This window comes from Nematostella vectensis, chromosome 4 (genome assembly GCF_932526225.1).
Source record: "Nematostella vectensis chromosome 4, jaNemVect1.1, whole genome shotgun sequence".
NCBI classification, from domain to species: Eukaryota; Metazoa; Cnidaria; class Anthozoa; order Actiniaria; family Edwardsiidae; genus Nematostella; species Nematostella vectensis.
The window spans coordinates 16458301-16480010 of record NC_064037.1 but is presented as its reverse complement, the minus strand read 5'-3'; the positions used below and the strand labels follow the sequence as shown (position 1 = coordinate 16480010).

At 41.9% G+C, this 21710-nt stretch overlaps 2 protein-coding genes across 4 annotated transcripts; one reads left to right on the top strand and one right to left on the bottom strand.

The window, feature by feature from the left end:
- The first annotated feature begins 890 nt into the window (after positions 1 to 890).
- Positions 891 to 14086, top strand: LOC116619115. Its single transcript, XM_032383524.2, has 7 exons — positions 891 to 1086; positions 1216 to 1294; positions 5871 to 5989; positions 6654 to 6781; positions 7446 to 8330; positions 9168 to 11210; positions 11882 to 14086. Exons 1-7 carry the CDS (start codon positions 896 to 898, stop codon positions 12088 to 12090), a joined length of 3654 nt encoding a protein of 1217 aa, XP_032239415.2. The 5' UTR covers positions 891 to 895; the 3' UTR covers positions 12091 to 14086.
- A 741-nt stretch (positions 14087 to 14827) lies between these two features.
- LOC5513937 (transcription factor Sp9) lies at positions 14828 to 21231 on the bottom strand. 3 transcript variants are annotated; one of them, XM_032383525.2, is made up of 5 exons: positions 18585 to 18724; positions 18388 to 18466; positions 18020 to 18162; positions 17152 to 17226; positions 14828 to 15710 (listed from the first exon to the last, which is right to left on the bottom strand). In XM_032383525.2, exons 1-5 carry the CDS (start codon positions 18591 to 18593, stop codon positions 15441 to 15443), a joined length of 576 nt encoding a protein of 191 aa, XP_032239416.1. In that variant the 5' UTR covers positions 18594 to 18724; the 3' UTR covers positions 14828 to 15440. The 3 variants fall into 3 exon arrangements, 2 of the variants coding, with proteins under 2 accessions (XP_032239416.1, XP_001634182.2); XM_001634132.3 differs by lacking the exon at positions 18388 to 18466 and having other exon boundaries at positions 18585 to 21224; XR_007307527.1 differs by lacking the exons at positions 14828 to 15710; positions 17152 to 17226 and having other exon boundaries at positions 18024 to 18162; positions 18585 to 21231.
- Positions 21232 to 21710: the final 479 nt, after the last annotated feature.

Below are 21710 nucleotides of genomic sequence, written 5' to 3'. Positions count from 1 at the left end.
TGGTGGTGGTGACGTGCTGGTCAGCGCTCCGACGAGTTCGTCTCTCCGCATCCAGTAATATCTTGGGATACCCCGCTCCTTGGCGAGGGCTTTCAGATCTTTCACCTTCAGGTTCTCCATTTCTATCAAACCAGCCATGTCTTTAAACCACTTTTCAAAAGCTTTTTTAGATGTGAAGCTGAGAGGCTAGCCCCCTCGAGCTCCCCCTAGATGCGACATGTGACAAAGTGATTGACAAGTGGGCTTGACCATCACGCGACAAAATGATTGACAGGTTCTTGACAAAATGATCGACAGGTTTTTGACAAAGTGATTGACAGGTTTTTGACAAAGTGATTGACAGGTTTTCGACAAAATGATTGACAGGTTCTTGACAAAGTGATTGACAGGTGGGCGTGGCTATCACGTGACAAAGTGATTGACAGGTTCTTGACAAAGTGATTGACAGGTGGGCGTGGCTATCACGTGACAAAGTGATTGACAGGTGGGCTTGGTTATCACGTGACAAAATGATTGACAGGTGGGCGTGGCTATCACGTGACAAAGTGATTGACAGGTGGGCTTGGTCGTGCAAGAGATCTCTGGCAAACTCGCGCATGCGCAGGTCGCGAGGCTTGGCGGAGGTGCGCGGAGACTTTTGCGCCATTTTTGGAATGAAATTTGGGGTGATCAAAAAGTTGCGCCAGCTGCGCCAAAACACTACTACTCAAGCCAATTTTTACGCGTGTATACACTTTATTAATGAAAGTTGCAACAGGTTACTATTTGTTGTTACAGTATTGATTATTCCCAATTTTTTTTCATTTCTTGTTATTATGTTTTTGCGCGCTATACCCATAATCCCTAGCGTCATGAGCTTGTGGTGCGCCTCGCTTCGATGCATTGCTTGCGGTGCATGCTGGGTGCAGCCCACAGCGCGCTAACTGACTCTAGTTATGCAAATGCGGCGCAGCGTTTCGCTCGCTTCGTACAACACCACCCTTCACTAAACCGGCGCGATTTCTCTGCTTTCTACCGCAATCAATCATACTGCAATCACGGGAAAACACCGACTGAAATGTCTTCGATAAACGCGAAAAAGAAGCGGTAGGTTTCCAAGCGCCATTGCAGATTTCCTTCACATAGAGTTCAAGTTTCCGTGTTTCAGTTTTGTGACGTGACGTCGCGTCTCTGCGTTTGGGCTCATTTCTTATTCTTTTCTCCTTCAATTTATAGGTTACGTCTTCATGAGGTGGTGCAAAAGATCTGCACAATTGTCCCTGAACAGGAGCATAGTCCATCTATGGACGAGAAGGTATGCAGAGTCAAATCACCGTCCACAGCGCATCGCGCACAGATCTATCCCAAGTCTCTAGAGGCGCACTCGAGCTTTGCGCGGCTCGGCAAGTTCGCTTTAGAGAAACTTATCTTCATGAATTCTCATTGCGCACTCTTATATTCGCTACAAGAGCAGCAGCTTGGAGATCTTTCAACCTTACGCAACATTTTTAGCTGGAATTTTGCGAGATTTGTTGATTAGATCCCTAGGAAAGTCTCGCTAATCGGAGTATGGTAGCGTAGACCGGGGTCCCTCGTCGAGAGACACACTCCCCTACTCAACTCCTGGCCTAGTCACTTTGCGACCGCCACATGGCGCTTTCGCGGCGAATATTCCTTTGGTTAACTAGCTCAAAGTGTCATTTAGACCCTTGGGTGATAGAAAGAGTTGTTTTCATGGAGAAAATCTATGTGCGCACACAGAGAAACTCGAAACTCGGTTAACAGTCCTCGCACATTGCACAGGCGCTTGTCGCGCTTGCTTGCGGCAAAGATTGACTCAGTTTAAATCCCTTTCTTTCAGTATTTTAACTACTCTAACTGAAGTTGAGTCATATCCTATGCGCAAACAGGTTTCAGCGGTTTTAAAACCCTATTTTCCCGTGACTTTTGCGAGGCGCGCAAAGACAAACATTCTCGAATTTATTTCACCAAGGCACAGTACATGAGCGGACCTGCTATAAACTCATCAGTCATTTCACCGATAAAACCAGCGCTTAGTTTATGCGCTTCTCTTGATTTTTTAAATCTTTCATTCGCAGTAGAATCATGCTGTTATGTCTTCTGTGAATGATTGTATGTGCTAATGATATTAGAAGTTTTGTTCACGATTTTGTACTTGAAGTGCGTGTGTGTGTGCGTCGTTTGACGAAGGGTTTTCGAAGTGTTGACTTCCAAATTTCGTGCGCCTCCGAACTAACCCACACTTTTCGATCGGATTGCAACGTTTATATGAAATCTCAGCTCCGTTTCTATACCGCAGAGTCTAGAATTGCGATGATTTTATTGCAATAGAAGCATTTTTAAGAACCCTTGAGGGTTTTTCATCCGAACAAGTAATCGTATATCCGAACGATTGGCGATGCGGAAAGACAATTTGTTCGGGCCTGATTTGTATTCGTTGATTTCACGAGGTGAATAATTCGCGCGAATTCCGCCTGCAAAACTTCGCCAAGTTCGAGTCAATTCCTCCCCCGGATACGGCAGAACTATCGATTAGTACTAGGTGATGATATCTATAAGCCCTCTGGCCAATCTTGGTGTCGTTCTGCACGGGAAAGAGATTTTTCCGCGCAGTTCAAAACCTTGGATCACAGAGTAAACACGGTTAAGCGAAGCCCCGAGGGAGTACTCATACGGGCCGATAATTAATACGGTGGCAAGTGTCTAAATTAAAGATTGGAGAGACAAGGGCAGTTTCGCTTATTTCCTGGCTAAGATTTATTTATCGCTGTAACGATGACCGAACTAGCCCTAAAATGTACCGGTAAAAAGTCAACTCTGCCTTGTTTCCAGTCATTTCATGTTTTGGCTATCCCAGAAATGAAAACATGTTGTTTCTATGATGATTTTGTACAACTTCAAGTATTTCAATTGTCTGGAAGCTCTTGTTGGCCAAGCCTCTCTATCAACGGTGATGGAAAGTGAAATAACAAATCAGGAAAAGTACAATTTTAGAAGGATCTATTTATGTCATTGTCATTTTGGGCCCACGAACTAGTTGTAGCTAATAATAGTGGTTTATAATAGTTTTAGCCCTTTTCGCTTACTGCAATTTCAAATATTATGTGCCCTGACATCAACAATTTCCAGCTGCTGGACTACTTTCTGGCTTGTGCCATTCAAACTGGCGGAATTGCATTTGGTGCTGTTTGATTTGCCGGCTTGCTTGCCAGATTTGCCAGGTTGCTTGCCAGATTTGCCAGCTTGCTCGCCAGATTTGCCGGCTTGCTTGCCAGATTTGCTGGCTTGCTTGCCAGATTTGCTGGCTTGCTTGCCAGATTTGCCGGCTTGCTTGCCAGATTTGCCGGCTTGCTTGCCAGATTTGCCAGGCTTGCTTGCCAGATTTGCCAGGCTTGCTTGCCAGATTTGCCGGCTTGCTTGCCAGATTTGCCGGCTTGCTTGCCAGATTTGCCAGGCTTGCTTGCCAGATTTGCCAGGCTTGCTTGCCAGATTTGCCAGGCTTGCTTGCCAGATTTGCCAGGCTGGTAGGTTAATAGATTTGGGTTGGGGAAGGGCGAATGTGTTATATTAGCAGAGGCAGATTCAGGATTTCAAAATGGGGGGTAGACGGCCATATAACTGATCCAGTGGTTTCTTGATAGGTCGCTACATAGATCTTACAATACTTCACGCTGAATTGGATTTGTCACGTCAGCGAAGTCAAGCAGGCGAAGGAAAATAAGCAGTACCTCCATCACTCAGACATTTTTTTCTTCAAATAGTGACTTTTCGATTTTTTCTACTCAAAAAGGGGGGTGGATATCCACCCAATCCACCCCCACTGTATCTGCCCCTGATTAGAAGTCAAAATATATACTTACTGAAGTCAATAGAAGCCATGTTCCCGCTTAACTGCAAATGATATTCTGAAGTGTGCTTGTCTTGGCTTGAGTCCTCATTAACCTCTTTGGACTTTTGTTTTATGAGGGAAAGGAAATGCAATTTAATTATTTAGTTTAAGATATTAACAATATTATATGATTTACTTGCCTTAATGTTAGTAGTTATTGCCTGGCCAAGATAGTGTGGTCACATCCTTAATTGTAGCTACTCTAGGTGAATACTTTTCCTTTTTGATTTTTTGTGTGGCTAATTCATTATAATTTGATCAAATGTTTTGCAAAGTAGATACAAGCTTAGATACAAGCTATGTTGGATGTGAAGGATGTTGATTCACCACTCCTTTGGTATTGTTTACATTTAATAAAAAATACAATATATTTTGAAATATAACCATCAGTGTTTTAATAAACCATCCCAGCTATAAGCTTGCAAGCACATTACAATAGAAACCTACCTAAACTAACAGCCTTTTTAAGCTTGCACCAAACAAAGTATGCAGTGCATGATGGTATTTGAGGTAAGTTTCCATGTCGAGTGTGCATGCATGCTTATAGCTGGAATGGCCTGTTCTTTGACTTTATTAACAAATATCTCGGTTATTGCTTGAATAAGCCAGTTGTAACTAGGTATTGCACTTTAGCATACAGGCCCATAACCAGGATTTTTCTTGGGGGGTGCAAAACCCGAAAAAGTGGAGGGGGGAGGGCGTGACCTTTCTGATAAAAATCTGACCACCCCGAAAAGAACAAAAAGGGAGTTTTTTTATACCTTTGCAGTATCTCCATGGGGCGTTTATTATCAGATTTGGCTACAAATAAAGTCTGACTATAGATTAATGACATACAAGAGTGATCTAGCTTATGCTTTATAGTTTTGTCTACAAATCGCATGTCTATTGAGAACTGAAAGTGGACTTTCGGTTGTTGTGGGGGGGTGCGTTCGCGAACCCTGCACGCCCCTGGGTATGAGCCTGAGCATAAGCAGTGGTTTATTCACTTAGTTAATCCATCATCCAACTGAGCCAGCATTTTTTAGGGGACGGGATCATAGCCATCATAGCCAGGAATGGCTGCTTAAAGACAAGCAGTGGAAAAGTAATATCCATGACAGCCATGTGCCTATTGTCCTTTTCTCGCATGTTTTGCATGCAGTCATTGATACCTGCTCTATTTTGACATTTTTTAATTTCTGAAATGCCCCACCACCTCCCCCCCCCCCCCCATCCTTGTCTGCCTCATATGAACATGAAGCAAAAAATGGGAAGGGCAGGTACATTATTTAACCTTATCTAACCTTGCCTTCTAAATAGTTTAAAACCAGATTTAGGTGTTTTTTTAGCAATGTGATATACATGTTTGAGTGTATTTGTCCTGACTCGGACCTTAAAAATTAGAAGAAAAATTAATGGTGGTTTGAGTGGGGGGATGTGTGACCAATGTGTGTAGGAGCTAGAATCCATGAATTTCTTTTTGAGGGTGCTTTCTCCTCCTGCTTACTGCTTAACACCTTCTGTCAATCAAATGCCTTGAAGTTTTTTATTGGTCAATTCAGATAGTTTCCAGTCATGCATTATGAGAGTGCATAATTCAGTGTTAAGAAATTGAGTTGGCAGGGGTGGATACAGGGGGGGGTGGAGTGGGTTGATATCCACCCCCCTTTTTAAGTGAAAGATCTGAGATCTATATGAAGTACCAAGAACCACCTGATCAGTTATAAGCCATCTATCCGGCCAATATCCACCCCTCCCCCCATTTTGAAATCCTGGATGTGCCCCTGGTAGGATTAGAAGCTCAAAATCAGTAGCGTTGGAAAATCATTTGCAAGAATTTACAGAATACTGTGTAGCCCTTGCTTGAATACTTTCTTTCAAATCACGAGTATCTTTTTTTTCCTGTGCTCCACTTTCTGCATGTGCATCCACACCAACCCATCAGCAAAGGTGCAGAGATTTGAGATTTGCTTGCTAATATATTTTCTGTTTCTCTCAGGAAATGCAGGATGTTGAGAAGACAGTGGAAAAAGATTTGGAGAAGGATGATGAAAAAGAAGAAATGGAGATAGATGAAGTTCCTGTAATTCAGGCGGGAAGGCGATCAGGCATGCACAGGTTGGTGGTTATTATTTAGAAAATTGGGCAGCATGTTGGCATGAGCTTACAACACCTTAAAAAATGAAGTCCAAGTTACAGTGAATGTGACAGTACACATGAACAATTATGATGTTTTTGAGGTAGGATAATACAAACCCCAAACCCTTTTATCACCCTCTTCAGAATGTAGCTGCACTAAATCCACCATCACCAAACCCAACTTCATCCCCAAAACCATTATCAAACCCTAAGCCCCATTAGCAACCTTTGTCTCATTATCAACCCATGCCCCTACCAGCCAACCAAAGCCGAAACCATTAACAAACCAAACCCCCATTACCAAACCCAACCACAATCAAACCCAAGCTTATCAGCAAACCCAATACCATTATTACCAAACCCAAACCCCATCAGCACAAGGGATCAAACCAACCCAGCAGTGAAAGGTACAGGCTCTGCAGGGTGATGCATCAGACGCATAGCCAGGGTTTTCTGGGATGGGATGCTGGTACTGAAAGGGATGCAGAGGTATAGATATTTTATGAAAATCTGTCGATTCTTGAATGGGTATAACTCAATTGTTTTTGCCAAAGGTGATGCATGCATCCCTTGCTACACTCCTGTGCACTGTGTGTGCAGCCCTTTTTCCACGAATGTCTTCTCTGAAAGTGTCCTGTTCCAGGTTTCACCTGGGTAAGACCCTAGTTCCCCCACAATCCCCGACCGTGAGTGAAGCAAGTACGGCCGATACAGCGGATGAATCTGGTAGCACTGAGAAAGATGCTGTGGTTGAGGAGGAGGCAATTAAAGGTGAGACTCCATTTGTGATGAGAGCCATAAGAATCGCACCTCCAGACCATGCCTAGGACCTGGGTATTAAGTGTAGTAAAATTAGGGTTAATTTCAAAGGCTTCCTTGGGCTTCTTGTAAAAAAAACTAAGGTTCTTGAAGAATACCTGTTCTGGTAGTTTCCATAGCAAACAAAGTTTTCTATTTGGGTTTTAGTTTAGATGAAGCATCTTTGTTGGAGAAGGTATTGTGTGACTACACAAAGACCTCCCAGTCCCCCTTCCTGGAAAGTGTAGGGGGTGGGGTTTGGGTGATCTTTCAGCGGGGTTGCTTTTCCCCTTCAAACTCTTCCGGAGCGTGGAGGACCCTGAGAAAATAATTCTTTTTTTCCCAACATTGGCAATACCCCCGACTATAAGATGCTGAGATAAAAGCGCGACTTCCATGGACTTTCATTTAGCAGGCATAATCGAAGCTCTTTTACTTCCAAGCGCTTTCTACGTTAACAAGAGCTGCAATCAAAATAAATAAATTTTGTCACCATCTGGCCGTTCTGTTGACGACATAAAAAACGGTTTATATTATTACTAAATGCCTAGTTAGCTATGCTTATGTAAAAAACGGATTGCGTATTTCATTTTCTTAGTAAAATAAACCCTGATCTAGTTTCCATTAACCATTGCAGAACCTTCCGGGCCCCAGAAGCCTTTGCGTTGCGGGGTGTGTGACTTGCGCGTATTTAAATCGTACCGTTACATCAGTCGCACGAACGCGCCCAATCACCTAAAAAACTTCTTCAAACCCGACGTGGATCGCTTCAGAGTGTGCAAACGCTGCTTCAGCTCCAAGGAGAAATGCCGCAAGAACCTGGCTCTAGTTCTGTTGAAATCCCAGACGGAGCAAATGTCACACGTGAAGACCCCCCTCGGGATTACCCACAGTCGGTCCACGCGCGCCTTGCAGTACCTGTCACGTGACATGAGTAACGTGTGGAAGAGGCCCTACGAGGATTTGCTCGCTTGCAACGAGACGCTCGAAGACGACGACGACATCAGCGACGCCGACGACACATTCATAGTCACATGCGAGGCCAAGCAGCCGAAAATCTACCCCACGTCCAATGGACTGGATAAAAGCATTACCGATGACGGCAACTTTGGGCTGGTAACCATCGTCAGGCCGGGGAATAAAACTTTTCAGGTGTACCCGAATCATCACACGGTCTACGGCGAGTTCGACGATTTCAAGGCCGGGGAGACTGGTAATGACAGTGCGGAACCACAGGGATCCCAGTTAGAGAATACAGAGGAAGTCAAAGTTAGCTTCGACCCAATAAAGAACGGGGAACTGAAAAACGAGATAAATTCAATCAACGAGAAATTGACATTATTAGACCACGCCTACGCTCTCCCGGCCAAGTCTGCAAAACCACCCAAGGCGCCGAAGGCACCGAAACCTGTAGACACCGAGACCCTGAAACCTAAGGCGAAGTCTGCGGACCTGAGCAAGCCTGGTAACCAACCCGCCAAGACAGTGGCATCTCCCAAGCCACCAGTCAAGACTGAAGGAGGTGAGATCATCATAATTTAATTCATCTATTCAAAATCACGTTTTCTGAGCAAACGGCGAATGACGAATTTAATTATAAATAAGACGAGTCCCATAACTCCCGAAACTGGCATTTGCTATTTGCGACAACGTATTGTGAAAAGGCGATAGACAAAAACATAGTCCACATTTTTTTGCATATTTTTTGGGGGCAGTATTTCTTAACACTAGACATACAATTTAAGAATTAATAATAGGCGAGGAAGATTAAAAAGCAACGGCAAGGCTAAGGAGAAAAGCATGAGAGCGAGCAACAAGAACACAGAAACATTACTTGTGGAGAAAAAAAAGCTTTAAGTTTAGGGTTAAATGAAGATTAAGTTCTAGAGTCTGTAATGTCAGCGCTGAGGCTATTGAAGCAGGCCCGTAGCCAGGATTTTGAAGGGGAGGTTGTTTTCCCATTTAGCGGACCGTTTTCTCTTAGGTAGCTCGTAATAGCTCGAAGTGGTACTAAATTTTCCTTCATAAGAGCAAGCCTTCCAGTCGAGTAGAAGTTCTCCGTAGCCAGGGCCAGGCTACGGGCCTGTGTAAAACTTATTCGACCTATAAAAAACCAAACGGAATAAGTTCTTAGATCTGGTGGTCAAGTAGTTATTGTGAGGTAAGAGGAGGAGCCAGGATTACAACTAGATTTGTAGAAATACGGCTGAAAATAATAGGTCACAAGCAGCGACCACATGGTCTAGGAATGTTTTCAAGTAGAGACATTTTTTTTAAATTCAGTGGTGCCAAAACTGCTGGTAGTCGGTAAAGTAAATTGGTATTGATAGAAGTTTGATTGAGATTTCCTTTATTCCAGGTACCGAAAACAAGGATGGTACAGGCCCCGTTCGAACGTGTGGAATCGTCTGTACAGTCTGCGATAATTTGGTCACAAAATCGTACAGCTGCTACAAGAAAGACAACGCTCCTGAAAAAATCAAGCATCTCTTTGATGGAGATGTCAAGGTCATTAAGGTTTGCCGGAGATGTCTACCTTACAAGAAGCCAAAAGTCGAAGGCGCCGTGCCCACTAAGGTTGTGAAAAGCAAAGGAAAAGTTTTACAAAGTAAACTCCTCAAGCAGAAAATCAAGAAGGCAAGGAAGCTTAAAAGTTTAGTCAAAGGTGATCAGGAGGAAATTTCTACGCAAACCAAAAGCATTTCGCCAAAAACCGAAGCGAAATCCTCATTTAAGGGAGATACTAAGGCAAACATCTTAGACAGCGTTTGTGTTAAGAAGGATCTGGTCGTTGTACATAATTTGAAAGTAACGGAAGGCATGCAGATCCCAGACGCCACATCACTTTGTGGGGGCACGTTTGAAATAGTTGATGGCAAACTGAAAGCAAAAACTTCCAGTCCAGCAAAGACCCCAGTAATATCAGCGGCGACATCGGGAAGTACAATAGGGAAAAACATAAGCTCCCCAGTTAAAAAACCTCCAGGATTTATATCAATGGTGTACAAGCCGATTAAGATTGTGAACTCTACTACTTCTTCGATAGCTGAAAAAATTGCTAAACAAGAAGAGAAGAAGGAAATAAAGAGCGTTTTGGACGCACTGAAATGCGACGAGACTTTAGATAGTGATGACAACACGAGTAGTGAGGAAGGTGGAAAGAGCAAACAGCAGACCTCAGCGGAGACGAATAGTGTCCTGGTTTCAGGAGAAGATAAAGCCAACGTTCAAGTTACGAAGAAAGCGATACTGGTAACCACGCCTTCAGTGATCAAAGATGACCACACCAAACCTGAAGGGACGGATAAAACAATGGTTACGGAGACGGCTACGGCTAAGGCAGATGCACATGTGCAAGCTTACGCACCTGCGAAATCAGACTCTGCTGTCAAACCCGATAAATCTCCTCAACAACAACCACAGGGCGCACAGCAAAAGACGGAAAATAATGTCAACTCACCGAACACAAAGGCAACAAAACCAATAGCGAGCGAGGATAGCAGCGTGGTCGCTATGCCGGCTGCGCGCCCTGTCACGCCTAAACCTGTCACGCCTAAACCTGTCACGCCTAAACCCGTCACGCCTAAACCCGTCACGACTAGGCCCGTAGAGGCGGTGAGGCACAGCCCAAGGCGAGACCGTGGGGTCGTCCCTCCCGAAAAGAAAAGAGAAACAAGCAATTCTGAGAAGAAGAAGGAAGTTGCGACAGCGCCTACCGAAAAGAAGAAACTGCCTACAGCCCCTAACGAAAAGAAAAAAGACGCTAATGTGATCATTACTGATAAGAAAGACAATGCAAATGTGGCCGTTTCTGATAAAAAGGAGGCGAACTTCAACGTTTCTGATAAAAAGAAAGAAGCAGATACAAATGCCTCTGATAAGAACAAAGACGTGGATGTAATTACGACAAGTGGAGATGTGGCCACTTCAGCCAATGCCACTCTTAACAAGACCAAAGAGACCAACCCTTCATCCGTCGAAACGAATGTTCCTAATGATACCATCACAGAGAAAGAGGAGCAAAAAACTATCAACGAGAAGAATTCAAACGAGAAAGCAATCTCGCTGGACACGAAGGAAGAATCGGATTCTCAAGAAAAGGTGGGTGAAGCTGCTCAACCTGAAAGTAACAAAATTGAAGCCACAGCTTCTTCAGACAAGAAGAAAGATCTAGCTGCGGAGAAGGTATCCAAGAATGTTGTGACTAGAAAGCGGCCTGCGTCTAGTGAATCAGAGTCCTCCGGGGTGGTCAAGGCTGGCGAGGATTCAGACGGCAGACCAGCCAGGAAAAGACCGGTGCGCAAAGGAAGACCGCCAAAGAGACTTGCAGAGGAAGAGGATGACGAGAAGAAGAAAGAGGGAAGCGTTGACTCATCTGACGACATTGAAGGAGTGGACAAAGGTAAGGGTAGATGTGGAATGGAAAAAGAAATGGGATCTGAGAGAGGGAAGGGTGGGAAGGAAAAGATATAATGGGATCAGAGAAAGGAAAGATATGTGGGGAGGAAAAAACATGAGATCAGAGAAAGGGAAGGGTGCGTGGGAAGGAAAGGATATAATGGGATCAGTGAAAGGGAAGATGTGGAATGGAGATACATAGGAGCAGAGAAAAGCGGCAGTACGGAGGAAAAAACATGGGATTAGAGAAAGGGAAGAAAAAGAGGTGGGGGAGATATGGAAAGATGAAGGTTTTCGTGGAATTAAGACGAGAGACTTTGTTTTGGTTACAAGCAAGGTACAAAACACGCAAGTATTCGTGTTATCAGTTCCTGTATTCCTCCACCAATAGCCACACCCAATCACATGACCCCTATTCAAGGGGTGAGTTCTGTTCCTTGTAAAGTGTCACCCAAACTTTTGGTATAATTTATATTTAATAATAGAAATAGACAAATTTTGCGGGAAAAAATATCAAATTAACCACTTAAAAAACGTTTCATACTAAATTAGAAGATGGAAATGGATTCTTTCTGACACACAATGGCGAGTTTATCAATAATGGTGGCGAGTGTCATTTTGCTAGAATGACCTAAAGGACAGAAACGCTAATCAATTTGGCTACTCCTTTTCCAGTACCGTTGCATTCTTACTCCACCCGGTTCACCCAAGCGCCTGTCTGCTGTACTTGTTGCAAGGAAAAGGTCGTCAAATCGTACCGTTGCGTCCAGCAAGCAAGCTCGCCAGCACATCTCAAGCCATTCTTCGCCAGGGAGAACACCACCGTCCTCAGAACTTGTCGCAAGTGCCTCAGTTTTCCGTCCAGAGTCAAAGCATATTTGTAGTAATGTATGTCCTCTTATTTCCACTCGACTTAAAGTGCGACGTGTGCTACAGTATAACAGTTGATTACTTGATTACTCCTACAAAAGTAGGAGTATTCCGTCCTGGTGCTCTGATGTTTACTGGGGCATTTTTTTTTTTGTCTCTCTGGTTGGCTAGTTCATAAGTAGGAGTATTCCGTCGTGGTGCTCTGATGTTTACTGGGTCATTTTTTTTGTCTCGCTGGTTGGCTAGTTCATAAGTAGGAGTATTCCGTCGTGATGCTCTAATGTTCACCGGGGCATTTCTTTGCCTCGCTGGTTGGCTAGTTCATAAGTAGGAGTATTCCGTCGTGGTGCTCTAATGTTCACTGGGGCATTTCTTTGCCTCGCTGGTTGGGTAGTTCATGCCATTCAGATGGTACGTTACTCAAATCCTTATTGGCTTTTGTAGACTTGTTAAGGTGACTACGGTAGCGCGCATCGCATCGACTATCAGACGAAGGAAATGCTTGCGAAGTTCCTCCTTTCTGCTACTTGGTATTTGCAACAGCGAAACATTTGAACTCATGCTATGTGCCTTAATTATGGACGTGGTTTTACAGAACATAGGCAAACCTCTTTGCTATCGCTATTGTTTGAGAAGCAAGCAAATATGACAGGTAACTCAAAGTTTTATGTGTAGCGGTGTGATGGAAGAGGTGTATGTAAGGAATGATTGTGTTTGTTGTGTGTGTGGGGGGGGGGGGGGGGGGGGAGGGGAGATGTCTCCCGTTGACCCCTCGAAGAATGGTGGATTGGTGACTTGCCCTGCGATGGCAATTTTAATGATTTCTACATTAGAAATATTTTAAATTGCATATATCCCTGCAAGCAGGTTTCATCTTGGTAACCGGGGGAATGTAATTTCTACTGATGTGACATGACGAACATCCGTACCCTATCAGAGTATGTTGCGTCATTCGGTGAACATAATGATTTCAGGGTTAATCTCTCTCTTATTGTTACACCAGCTACAGATGGACCATTAGATATTTTACGGGACTATTATGGATTCGCATTGCAACGCGCGCTACCGTGGCCACCAGTAGAAAGTTTTAAGAAACTAAGTCAATTTTCATGCGTTTTTATTGACGCCAGCTAGAAGAATTCCGTCGTGTTCTTGAATACATACAACCATTTTTTGCCTCGCTGGGTGGTTGGTGCCAATCAGATAGTACTTTTCTCGTATCCTCATTAATTTTAATCTTGCGTCGCACTGTAAGCTCAGCCCGAGTATTTATTTCTTGCAAAATGACCTTCTTTGCAGGATTGCTTAGAAGTATTTTGGTATTCCCCTACCTTCAAATATCTAATGGTCCGCTATGATCTTTTTTGGTGTAAAACCGGCTGATGCCTTCCTAAGTAATTTTATTGTGTTCATTTGAAGGTTATTTCAGTAGAAATAATGCATGAAAATTAGCAAACAGATGCAGCGTATTTTCTCTACGCATGTCTTGAATTTGATTGCTATTGGTAAAGCATACTTGCATCACAGTTAATCAAGTATTTTGGTTAGTTATAGCGCTGCATTTGTTCCCATGTGTGCTTATCTTTAAATCACAAATGCGTGTCATCGGTTCAGAAAAGATAAAGTCTTGTATTTGTGCAACCCGTACAGGGACGAGAGGAAAATTACACTGGTAATAGTCTTTTTACAAATTTCCAAATTTGGTAAACTCTTGTTTGACAAGGATTATAGGGACGCTAAAATAATAATATTTCCCAATCGCGATGGCACAACCAAAGTTGTAAAACAAATCGTTTTGCTGTAAATAATTATAGAAATTTGGTATAAATAAGTTATATATCCCTGTTACATATATGTACGGGGTGCATTATCACGAGATACAAGCTGTACATATGTTGAGGTGTGCTATGTTTTTTGTAATTCTTTGTTTAAATTATACTCATATTTATGAACGCAATATCACTGTAAATAGCGAGTTGGCGTTGCTTTGTAATAAACACGAAAGTTGTACGTTCCCTTTCTTTTTAGTAGTATCGATAGGTAACTAAAGGGGAACTGGTGAGATCTTATTGGAGTAAAAACAGGCCTCACTATTTATCTGCACTACAGATGACGTCACAGCCTGCCATGAACAAAAACGTACGAAAAGAGACGCAGCCGAGTTGCGTGACCGTTGTTCACACTACTCTTCGTGAACCTTCCCTAACCCTCACTCATATTCACACGACCCTTCGTAAACCTTCCTTACCCTTCACGCATATTCACACTACCCTTCGTAAACCTTCCCTACCATTCATGCATATTCACACTACCCTTCGTAAACCTTCCTTACCCTTTACGCATATTCACACGACCCTTCGTAAACCTTCCCTACCCTTTACGCATATTCACACGACCCTTCGTAAACCTTCCCTACCATTCACGCATATTCACACGACCCTTCGTAAACCTTGCCTACCATTAACACATATTCTCACGTCCCTTCGTAAACCTTCCATTACCCATCACGCATATTCACGCTACCCTTCGTAAACCTTCCCTACCATTCACACTACCCTTCGTAAACCTTCCATTACCCATCACGCATATTCAAACACTTCGTAAACTTTTCACGCAGCCTTTGGGGGCCTCGCACTCACATCCACTACCCCTCACAGTCCAAGCAATAGATATCAGTGCGACCCAGTAACAAGCCTTCTGTTTCACCACCTGATCATGTTATCCCTGCACGTCAGTGCACGATCGAGTAAATCTGATAACAGCTGAAATTTTATTTCAAACGCTAGTATGCAATGTAAACGATTTTGAAAAATAAGCTGGGTCGCGTGTTTCGAAGCTATCTACGATTTACTTTCTCATTTTTTTACATAATACTACAAAACTAGATTTTACAGAGCACCCCAAGCAAACAAGGCTTAAATAGTAGACATTGTTAAGGTTTCCTGTAGAAACCTGGTACGAGGGTCTAGGGCGAGTGCCTGCACCATTTGCAGCTAACGACCACAGAAGACCCCGTCAGAACGTTCAAAACCTGCACACACACCCTTTGACATTCGCATTGGCTGTTGGCAGTCAACGGGAATGTAACAGTTACACTCCACAGTTGACCTCAGCGCCATTACGATAGCTAATAAAAGCTGGAAAGCGCATGTAAGTGATTTCTTAAAGAGCCACATGTATAAGCTCATGAATGGTCGTATGTCCCCTGGTAAGAGATAATACAAATGTGTCTCTTCAAGAGACTGCGTAGAATAGTGCATTCAGCAAATATCATCAGCCGGTCGCTTTTTTTTTTCTTGTGTTCAGCTCGACAATTTATCCAGTTAAGATTTCGCTCTATGTACAAGAAGCATGGCTTGTTAATCTACAGCTCCAGCACCTCTGATTTGGGTGTGGCTACATCTTCCAGTTCCTCGCCAATGCTCTCGGCGTCTGTGTCGCTTTGTGGTTGGTTGGCAAGTTGTCCTTTGGCCTTGTGGATTCGTAGGTGCTTGGTGAGGTGGTCGCTACGCCCAAACGCTTTGCCGCATACGTGACAAGTGTGCGCTTTCTCCTTTGTGTGGGTGCGTAGGTGTCGCTGAAGCTCATCTGACCTGGTGAAACTCTTGCCACAAGTAGAACCGAGAATGGTTTGCTAAAAAAAATTGAGTTTTAGTGTTTTCCCATTCCATTCCATTTTGTTCAACAAAAGAAGTCCTTTCCTACATATTTTAGATTCTATCCCTCCTTTAAATAAAAAACCTTAAAACGACTCTCAGAAAACGATTTGATGCAAGCCTAACGAATCTCTTTACGAGATATGTATTTATCCCTGAGACTTTTATCGGAGCTTAGCCGTAATTATTCAGATGAATACTTGACTGTGCTTGTTATGGAAAATCTGCCATGACTAAAATTCTTTTTAAGAATCTCCTTCAGCTGAGCCTGCTGACATAGATTCGGGCTTAGCTGTATTAATGGAGTGGAACACTTGATATCTTTGTGTTATTATCTGAAGTTTTTTAAAAAAATAAAAATAAAATCGCACGCGATAATTTAAAATATTTTCCCCCGCCATTACGCTATTTCTCTCCCCACGCTGATGACGCAGAAATTATCCCGAGACAAACACCCTTCTGGCGTATTTCCCATTAACCTACTCTACGTACCCACAGGCCTATTTTAAAGAAGCATAAAACCCGGGTAGGAAATGTGTCCATTTATCGTCAAATTAGCATCGCTAGGCTCTAGCCCACAGTGCTATTATCGATGCACTACAAGAAAGTAGTGGGTGGATCAGCTTCATTACCCTTTCCCTCAGGCAACACCTACGAGGTCCTCAATCGCTAATTTAACCTCTCTGTAATGGTTGGCACTTCTATTGGTTGCTAGTTTACCCTGCAGCCTTTTTTAACGGCGTAATAATATATTCATTTGATGCTTTTCAGGTAATTAATATTTCGTAGACATTTAGGAGTTGAAATTGTTTTTCCCGTTTTCGTTTTTTTTTTTTTCAGTGCAAGTCTCAGAATTTAACTTAGTAATATTCGCAGTTTTGGGATCAAGACAATGCCTAATATAGTCCATTCCATTAATTTGCAAAAAAAACATTTTACTACACTTATCATTTAAAATGCATTTCTTTTGATATCACGGCAATTTTATCGAAATGATCAGACTGTAGGCTATCCAGTTTTGATAATTTAGACGTATCTTATCGTAAACTGTCGTCCTTATCACGCCACCAAATAACAAGGGAAAACGAATTTTCAATAATGGTGCTATATATCTGACGAACATCTCAGACAACAGCTAAATATTACTATTGAATTCGATGTCAGTTATATCTCACAATAGCAATTTTATTGTTAATATAAATGCACTCCCACGAGGAAAAGTTTCTTTAGAAAAAAAATCAAACAGCAGACAAAATATATTATGCCCCATCCACTGAAATGGTAATGGTTCTGTTTCGATGATAAATTTTAAAAAGTTGAAATTTCATTTAAGTGCGATGTTTCTTGAAAAAAAACTTTTTAAATGGTAATGGTTCTGTGAGATCGATAGATTAAAATAAAGTTTAAAAACACACTTACCCAATTGCAAACAAACGGTCGCTCGCCACGGTGCCATCTTAAGTGTGCCTTTAGATGAGAAGTCTTTCCATAAATCTGAAAAAAATTGAGATATGAGAAATACAATATGGCATAAAATCGATAAAATGCTGCTTGAACGTAACATTTATGTTCAGAATTTTCGTCTATTTGCAAGGAAAGAAATATAATGACATGTCTAGACGTTAAAAAATTTATTTTGGAGACCCAAATAATTTAAAATTCCTAGCAGCAAATATGTATTTCAGACAAGGATAAGTTGAATAGGCGATTTTATATGAACAGAATTGTTCAGAAAAAATTCAAAAAGGTTAAATATACAATAAACCTTTTTGTATCAATTTCCTGTCAACTGGAAATCAGAGAATAATCAAACAAAAAATAAAAACCAAAAAAAATAAGAAAGCAATCTTTTATTTTAAAACGGTATGATAGTGTGGTATGCATTTATCTGAAAGGTGAAAAAAAAATCTCAATTCATTTTGGGTATTGTAAATCCTGTTTTAATTGGTATTGGGGATGTAGTTAGACATCTGTGAGACTCTTCTGTAAAGATGGATAACCAAATACACAATACCAACTAATTTACACATGATTGTCAACTGCTTGAAGAACTCTTAATCCGCAATCATTCTTGCAAATTGACAGCCTCATATAAAGTTGTAATATTTACAAGAAAGTAATTAATGCCTTTTTTAGTGGTGTTAGAGTGTTAGAATATTTTAAATGGCACAAAACTCATTCATTTATTGTTTCTATTGCCTAATTATCACCTTTTATAAAAACCTTTAGGTGATAGGGACCTATCTGACTTTTATTCTTAATAATTATCTAACATTCCTAGACCTACCTTTCCGCATCCAGGGTAGTGGCAGTTGTGATACTTGGGGTGAGTGGGACTAGGGTTACTGTTTATCCCAGACACACAGTTAGGACAGGCGCACAGACACTTTCTTTTGCCCTCTCGTCCAGCCAGGCCGTGATATGCAGATACTGAAGACGCACAAAAAGAGCTTTTAGGTTATACCAATATTTCTATTGCATGTTAGAATTTCATGCCTCTTTACAATGTTAAGTGTTGTTTGATTATGGAGTCTCTAAGCACTTCAGACTGACTTTTACTTGTCTAGCATCTTATGTGATTCTCTAGATGGTTGTAAACCTTAACATGAAATGGAGCAATAAAAAGGAAATTTCAAAATTCCTTTTTCTATTTACCTATGGTAGTAAATTCAAAAAGGCTGGCTCTGAGGATAGAAGAGGGAATGCTCTCAAAACTTTGGTATGAAGATGTTAGCTGGAAAAATCGAAAAATCATTCTTTGAATATATCGGAATATGTATACCCTCAAAGATTTAAAAACTCATGGTCTCCTATGGTTCTATTGCTAGCTTGCTTATTTTTAATCTACTCACAGTAGTCATAGTCTTGGTGCATAGGTGTTTTCGTTACCACAATACTGCCCTTGGATGCCTGGTCTGGGATCAGCTTGGCCACAAGGTCAGACAAGTTTTGTATAGGAGAGCAAGGCAGCTGTGTCAAGTCGATACTTGTGTTCTCTTGGGGGATATTTAGATTGGGCAGAGGCCGTGCTCCAGGATAGGTGTGCATAAATGTTGATGCAGGCTTTTGTTGGTCTTGATAACTTGTCCATGGCCTCTTTAAATTGATGTCAGGTTGAGAAATCCCTGGTGGCAATTCTCTTTTAATAGCTCTCAAAACTTGAGTCTTATTCTCTATAATCCTGTCATTGTAGTAACAAGAATTACTTGTGTTGTTGACAAATTCACTCTTATACTGATAAGCCTGGTTGCTATGGATATCATGTCCTTGATATAGCATGGGTTTTATTTCCTGGCCTTGCATGTAGCTCATGTTTTGTTTGGCAAAAGTGGACGAGTTTTTCCATGCTTCTATTGCCTCCAAAAGAATTGGTTGTTTGTTATTAGCTTTGGTACAGTCCATAGTATTTAGAAATAGCTCTTGCTTTATATCATGTTTGACATCTAATTCTTCCACTTTTTGGCCTTCTTTCATTCCAAAGTCCATATGCTTCAAAGGCAGTGAAAATCTGTCTTTGACATATTCGTTGTTATTGAATCTAGATCCTAATGTATGTCTTTCCTGTTTTATATCGCTTAGGACTGTTTGGCTTGATGGAAAAATATCTGTTTTCTGAAAAATATCTGAGTTTTCTGAGCCATTGTTCAATTTACATGATAAAGAAACATCATTTTCGGACTGTCTTTTGTAACCATAAGAAGTACCATTGTTAACTGGATTGTGATCAACAATGCAGGAAATTCCAGTCTTTCCTGGCCCCATATTTGTTTCCAGACTACAATTTGTTCTTGTGCCCATAGGGGCCATTAAAGCACCATCCACATTCCTCAAATTTTTTCTATAAGTCTGTGTAATATCAACTCTTACTTTCACGCTTGATAAAACATCTTGTTGGTATTGTTGCTTGGTTTTGATCATAGAATTCTCGGACTTTACTGTAAACTCAACCTCGTTTTTAAAAGGTAAATCGTTTGCCTGAGAATTGTGATTTTTCTTGAGGGCAAATTGCTCCTTTCTCCAGTCACTTCCGGCTGTCGAGAATGATTGGCACGCTGACCTGTCAGTCTTTTGCAAATTATTGAGTAATGTGTCAGCCGGGCTCTTGGTTTGATTGTCATATGTCAGATTAGTGGCCATTTCACTTAGCGGATTAATACCACATTCCTTGGAACCGCAAGATCGCTTATCGCATTCATTGCCGTTCGACCAAAAACCCTGCCTTAATGACACGGAATTAAGCCCTGTAGGTTGCATATGACTTGATAGTCCGCGATTAGCGATATTTAGGGGTTTGGGGGTCTGATAAGCCCCACAATTTTTACCAGCATGTCGAAGAAAATTGTTAGAATCCCCAATAAACAGATCGGATTTTGATTCCGAAGATGAAGAGCGCCTTTTCTTCGAGGGGCTCTCAGTTATATCGGGGATAGAATTTAAGAAATCTTCGGTTGATACTTGTTCTAGCACGCGTGGAAATTCTTTAGACAGTTCGTTCGATGGTTGAATGACGTTGTTTACTTCGCTACAGCGTGCGCCAATGTCCCTTCCGGCCGTAGATTCACACGGCGAATTTGCAAACGGACATTCTCTTCCGAAGCTTTTGTTATCCATAAGGCCATTTAGTAGAGCAGTTTTTGGTTGCGAACAACTGTGATTACTGTCGAAAGAGCAAGGGTCCGCTCCATCTCTTGATTCAGTCGTATACTTCGAAGCCGCAAACGTTTTTAGGTCATGACTATTGACACGAGTTTGATAGCTCAAGTTTCTTGAAGCCAGCTGTTTGGATTGAAAACTCTCCATGAAGTTATTGTCGCTCTGCAAACAGTTTTTAACAACTGAATGCCAATAGGGCACATGTGTTTGATTAACCCAACAAGCGACAGCTTATATAACCTGTCAAATCTAGCTCAAATCAAGGACAGAGAGGCTCTCTTCGTCTGGCTCTCACCAATATTCGCAAGCGCTGATCCCAATGTGGTGTAACTTTCTGAAGCTCGCGAGACGAACGAAGCGTTCAAAATGAACAACACACTGGGCAAACAAGCATTCCAAGGCATAATTACTGGCGATTGTGAGCTACAAATCCCTTGGGTGTAGCTTCTCTGTTAACACTGGCCCCCAAATTGAGCTAGTTTGGGAGCACATTATCATATATTGGAGTTGGTACCGCCTCACTGATTAAATTGAATAAACAAACGAACCAGTGGCAATGAAACGACGTTAAGACACGTTCGCTCTCTCCAGGATATTACACTTGTTGTAATTAAGCAGCGAGGGTTCTCTATCCGTCAGTGAGTGTTCTTCGAGGAAAGCCACAGCGGTAGTGATCAAAATCTCTCCCGGCACAAACCGTGTTGCGAAGAAGGCGAATGGCGGGAAAAAGTGCGTCGCTACCAGGGTCCCTTGAGAAGTGTGTATGCATGCATACTAATCAGCTTTTTGTGATGAACGACGCACGTTATGCACTGAATAAACAAATAAGGGATAGCAAAACAACCAGATTAAATCTTACAAATGCAATGTGGATAGTATCACTGTCATCTAAAGGTTTTAGACATAGAGACGTTTATTATTACAAGAGAAACTTATCGATAAATTGAGGCGGAGCAACCTAAATTGCATTTTTTATTTCACTTTTGAGTCAAGTGTTAAAATGGTTTATGTGTAGCGGACTAAAGTCAATCAGTTTGTATTCAAACATGACACTATTTGTGTCCAGTTACTCTAAGATTTACTGTTGCCATGTTTACAAGGCCCCGAAAATGGGAATGAGCCGTAAAGTTTATGTCGTGTATCTAATTGCTGGAAGCAGAGGGTTGAAACCTATTCATTTGAACAAACACCTGTCTTTCCATATGCGTGGATTTGATAAGGCAAGCTTTCAAAATCAACCCAAAATATATTTACAGTAATAGCCTCCGGCTCACGATAGACTATAAGTACTTTAGGTACTTTATTAGATTTCGGTCTGAAATTGT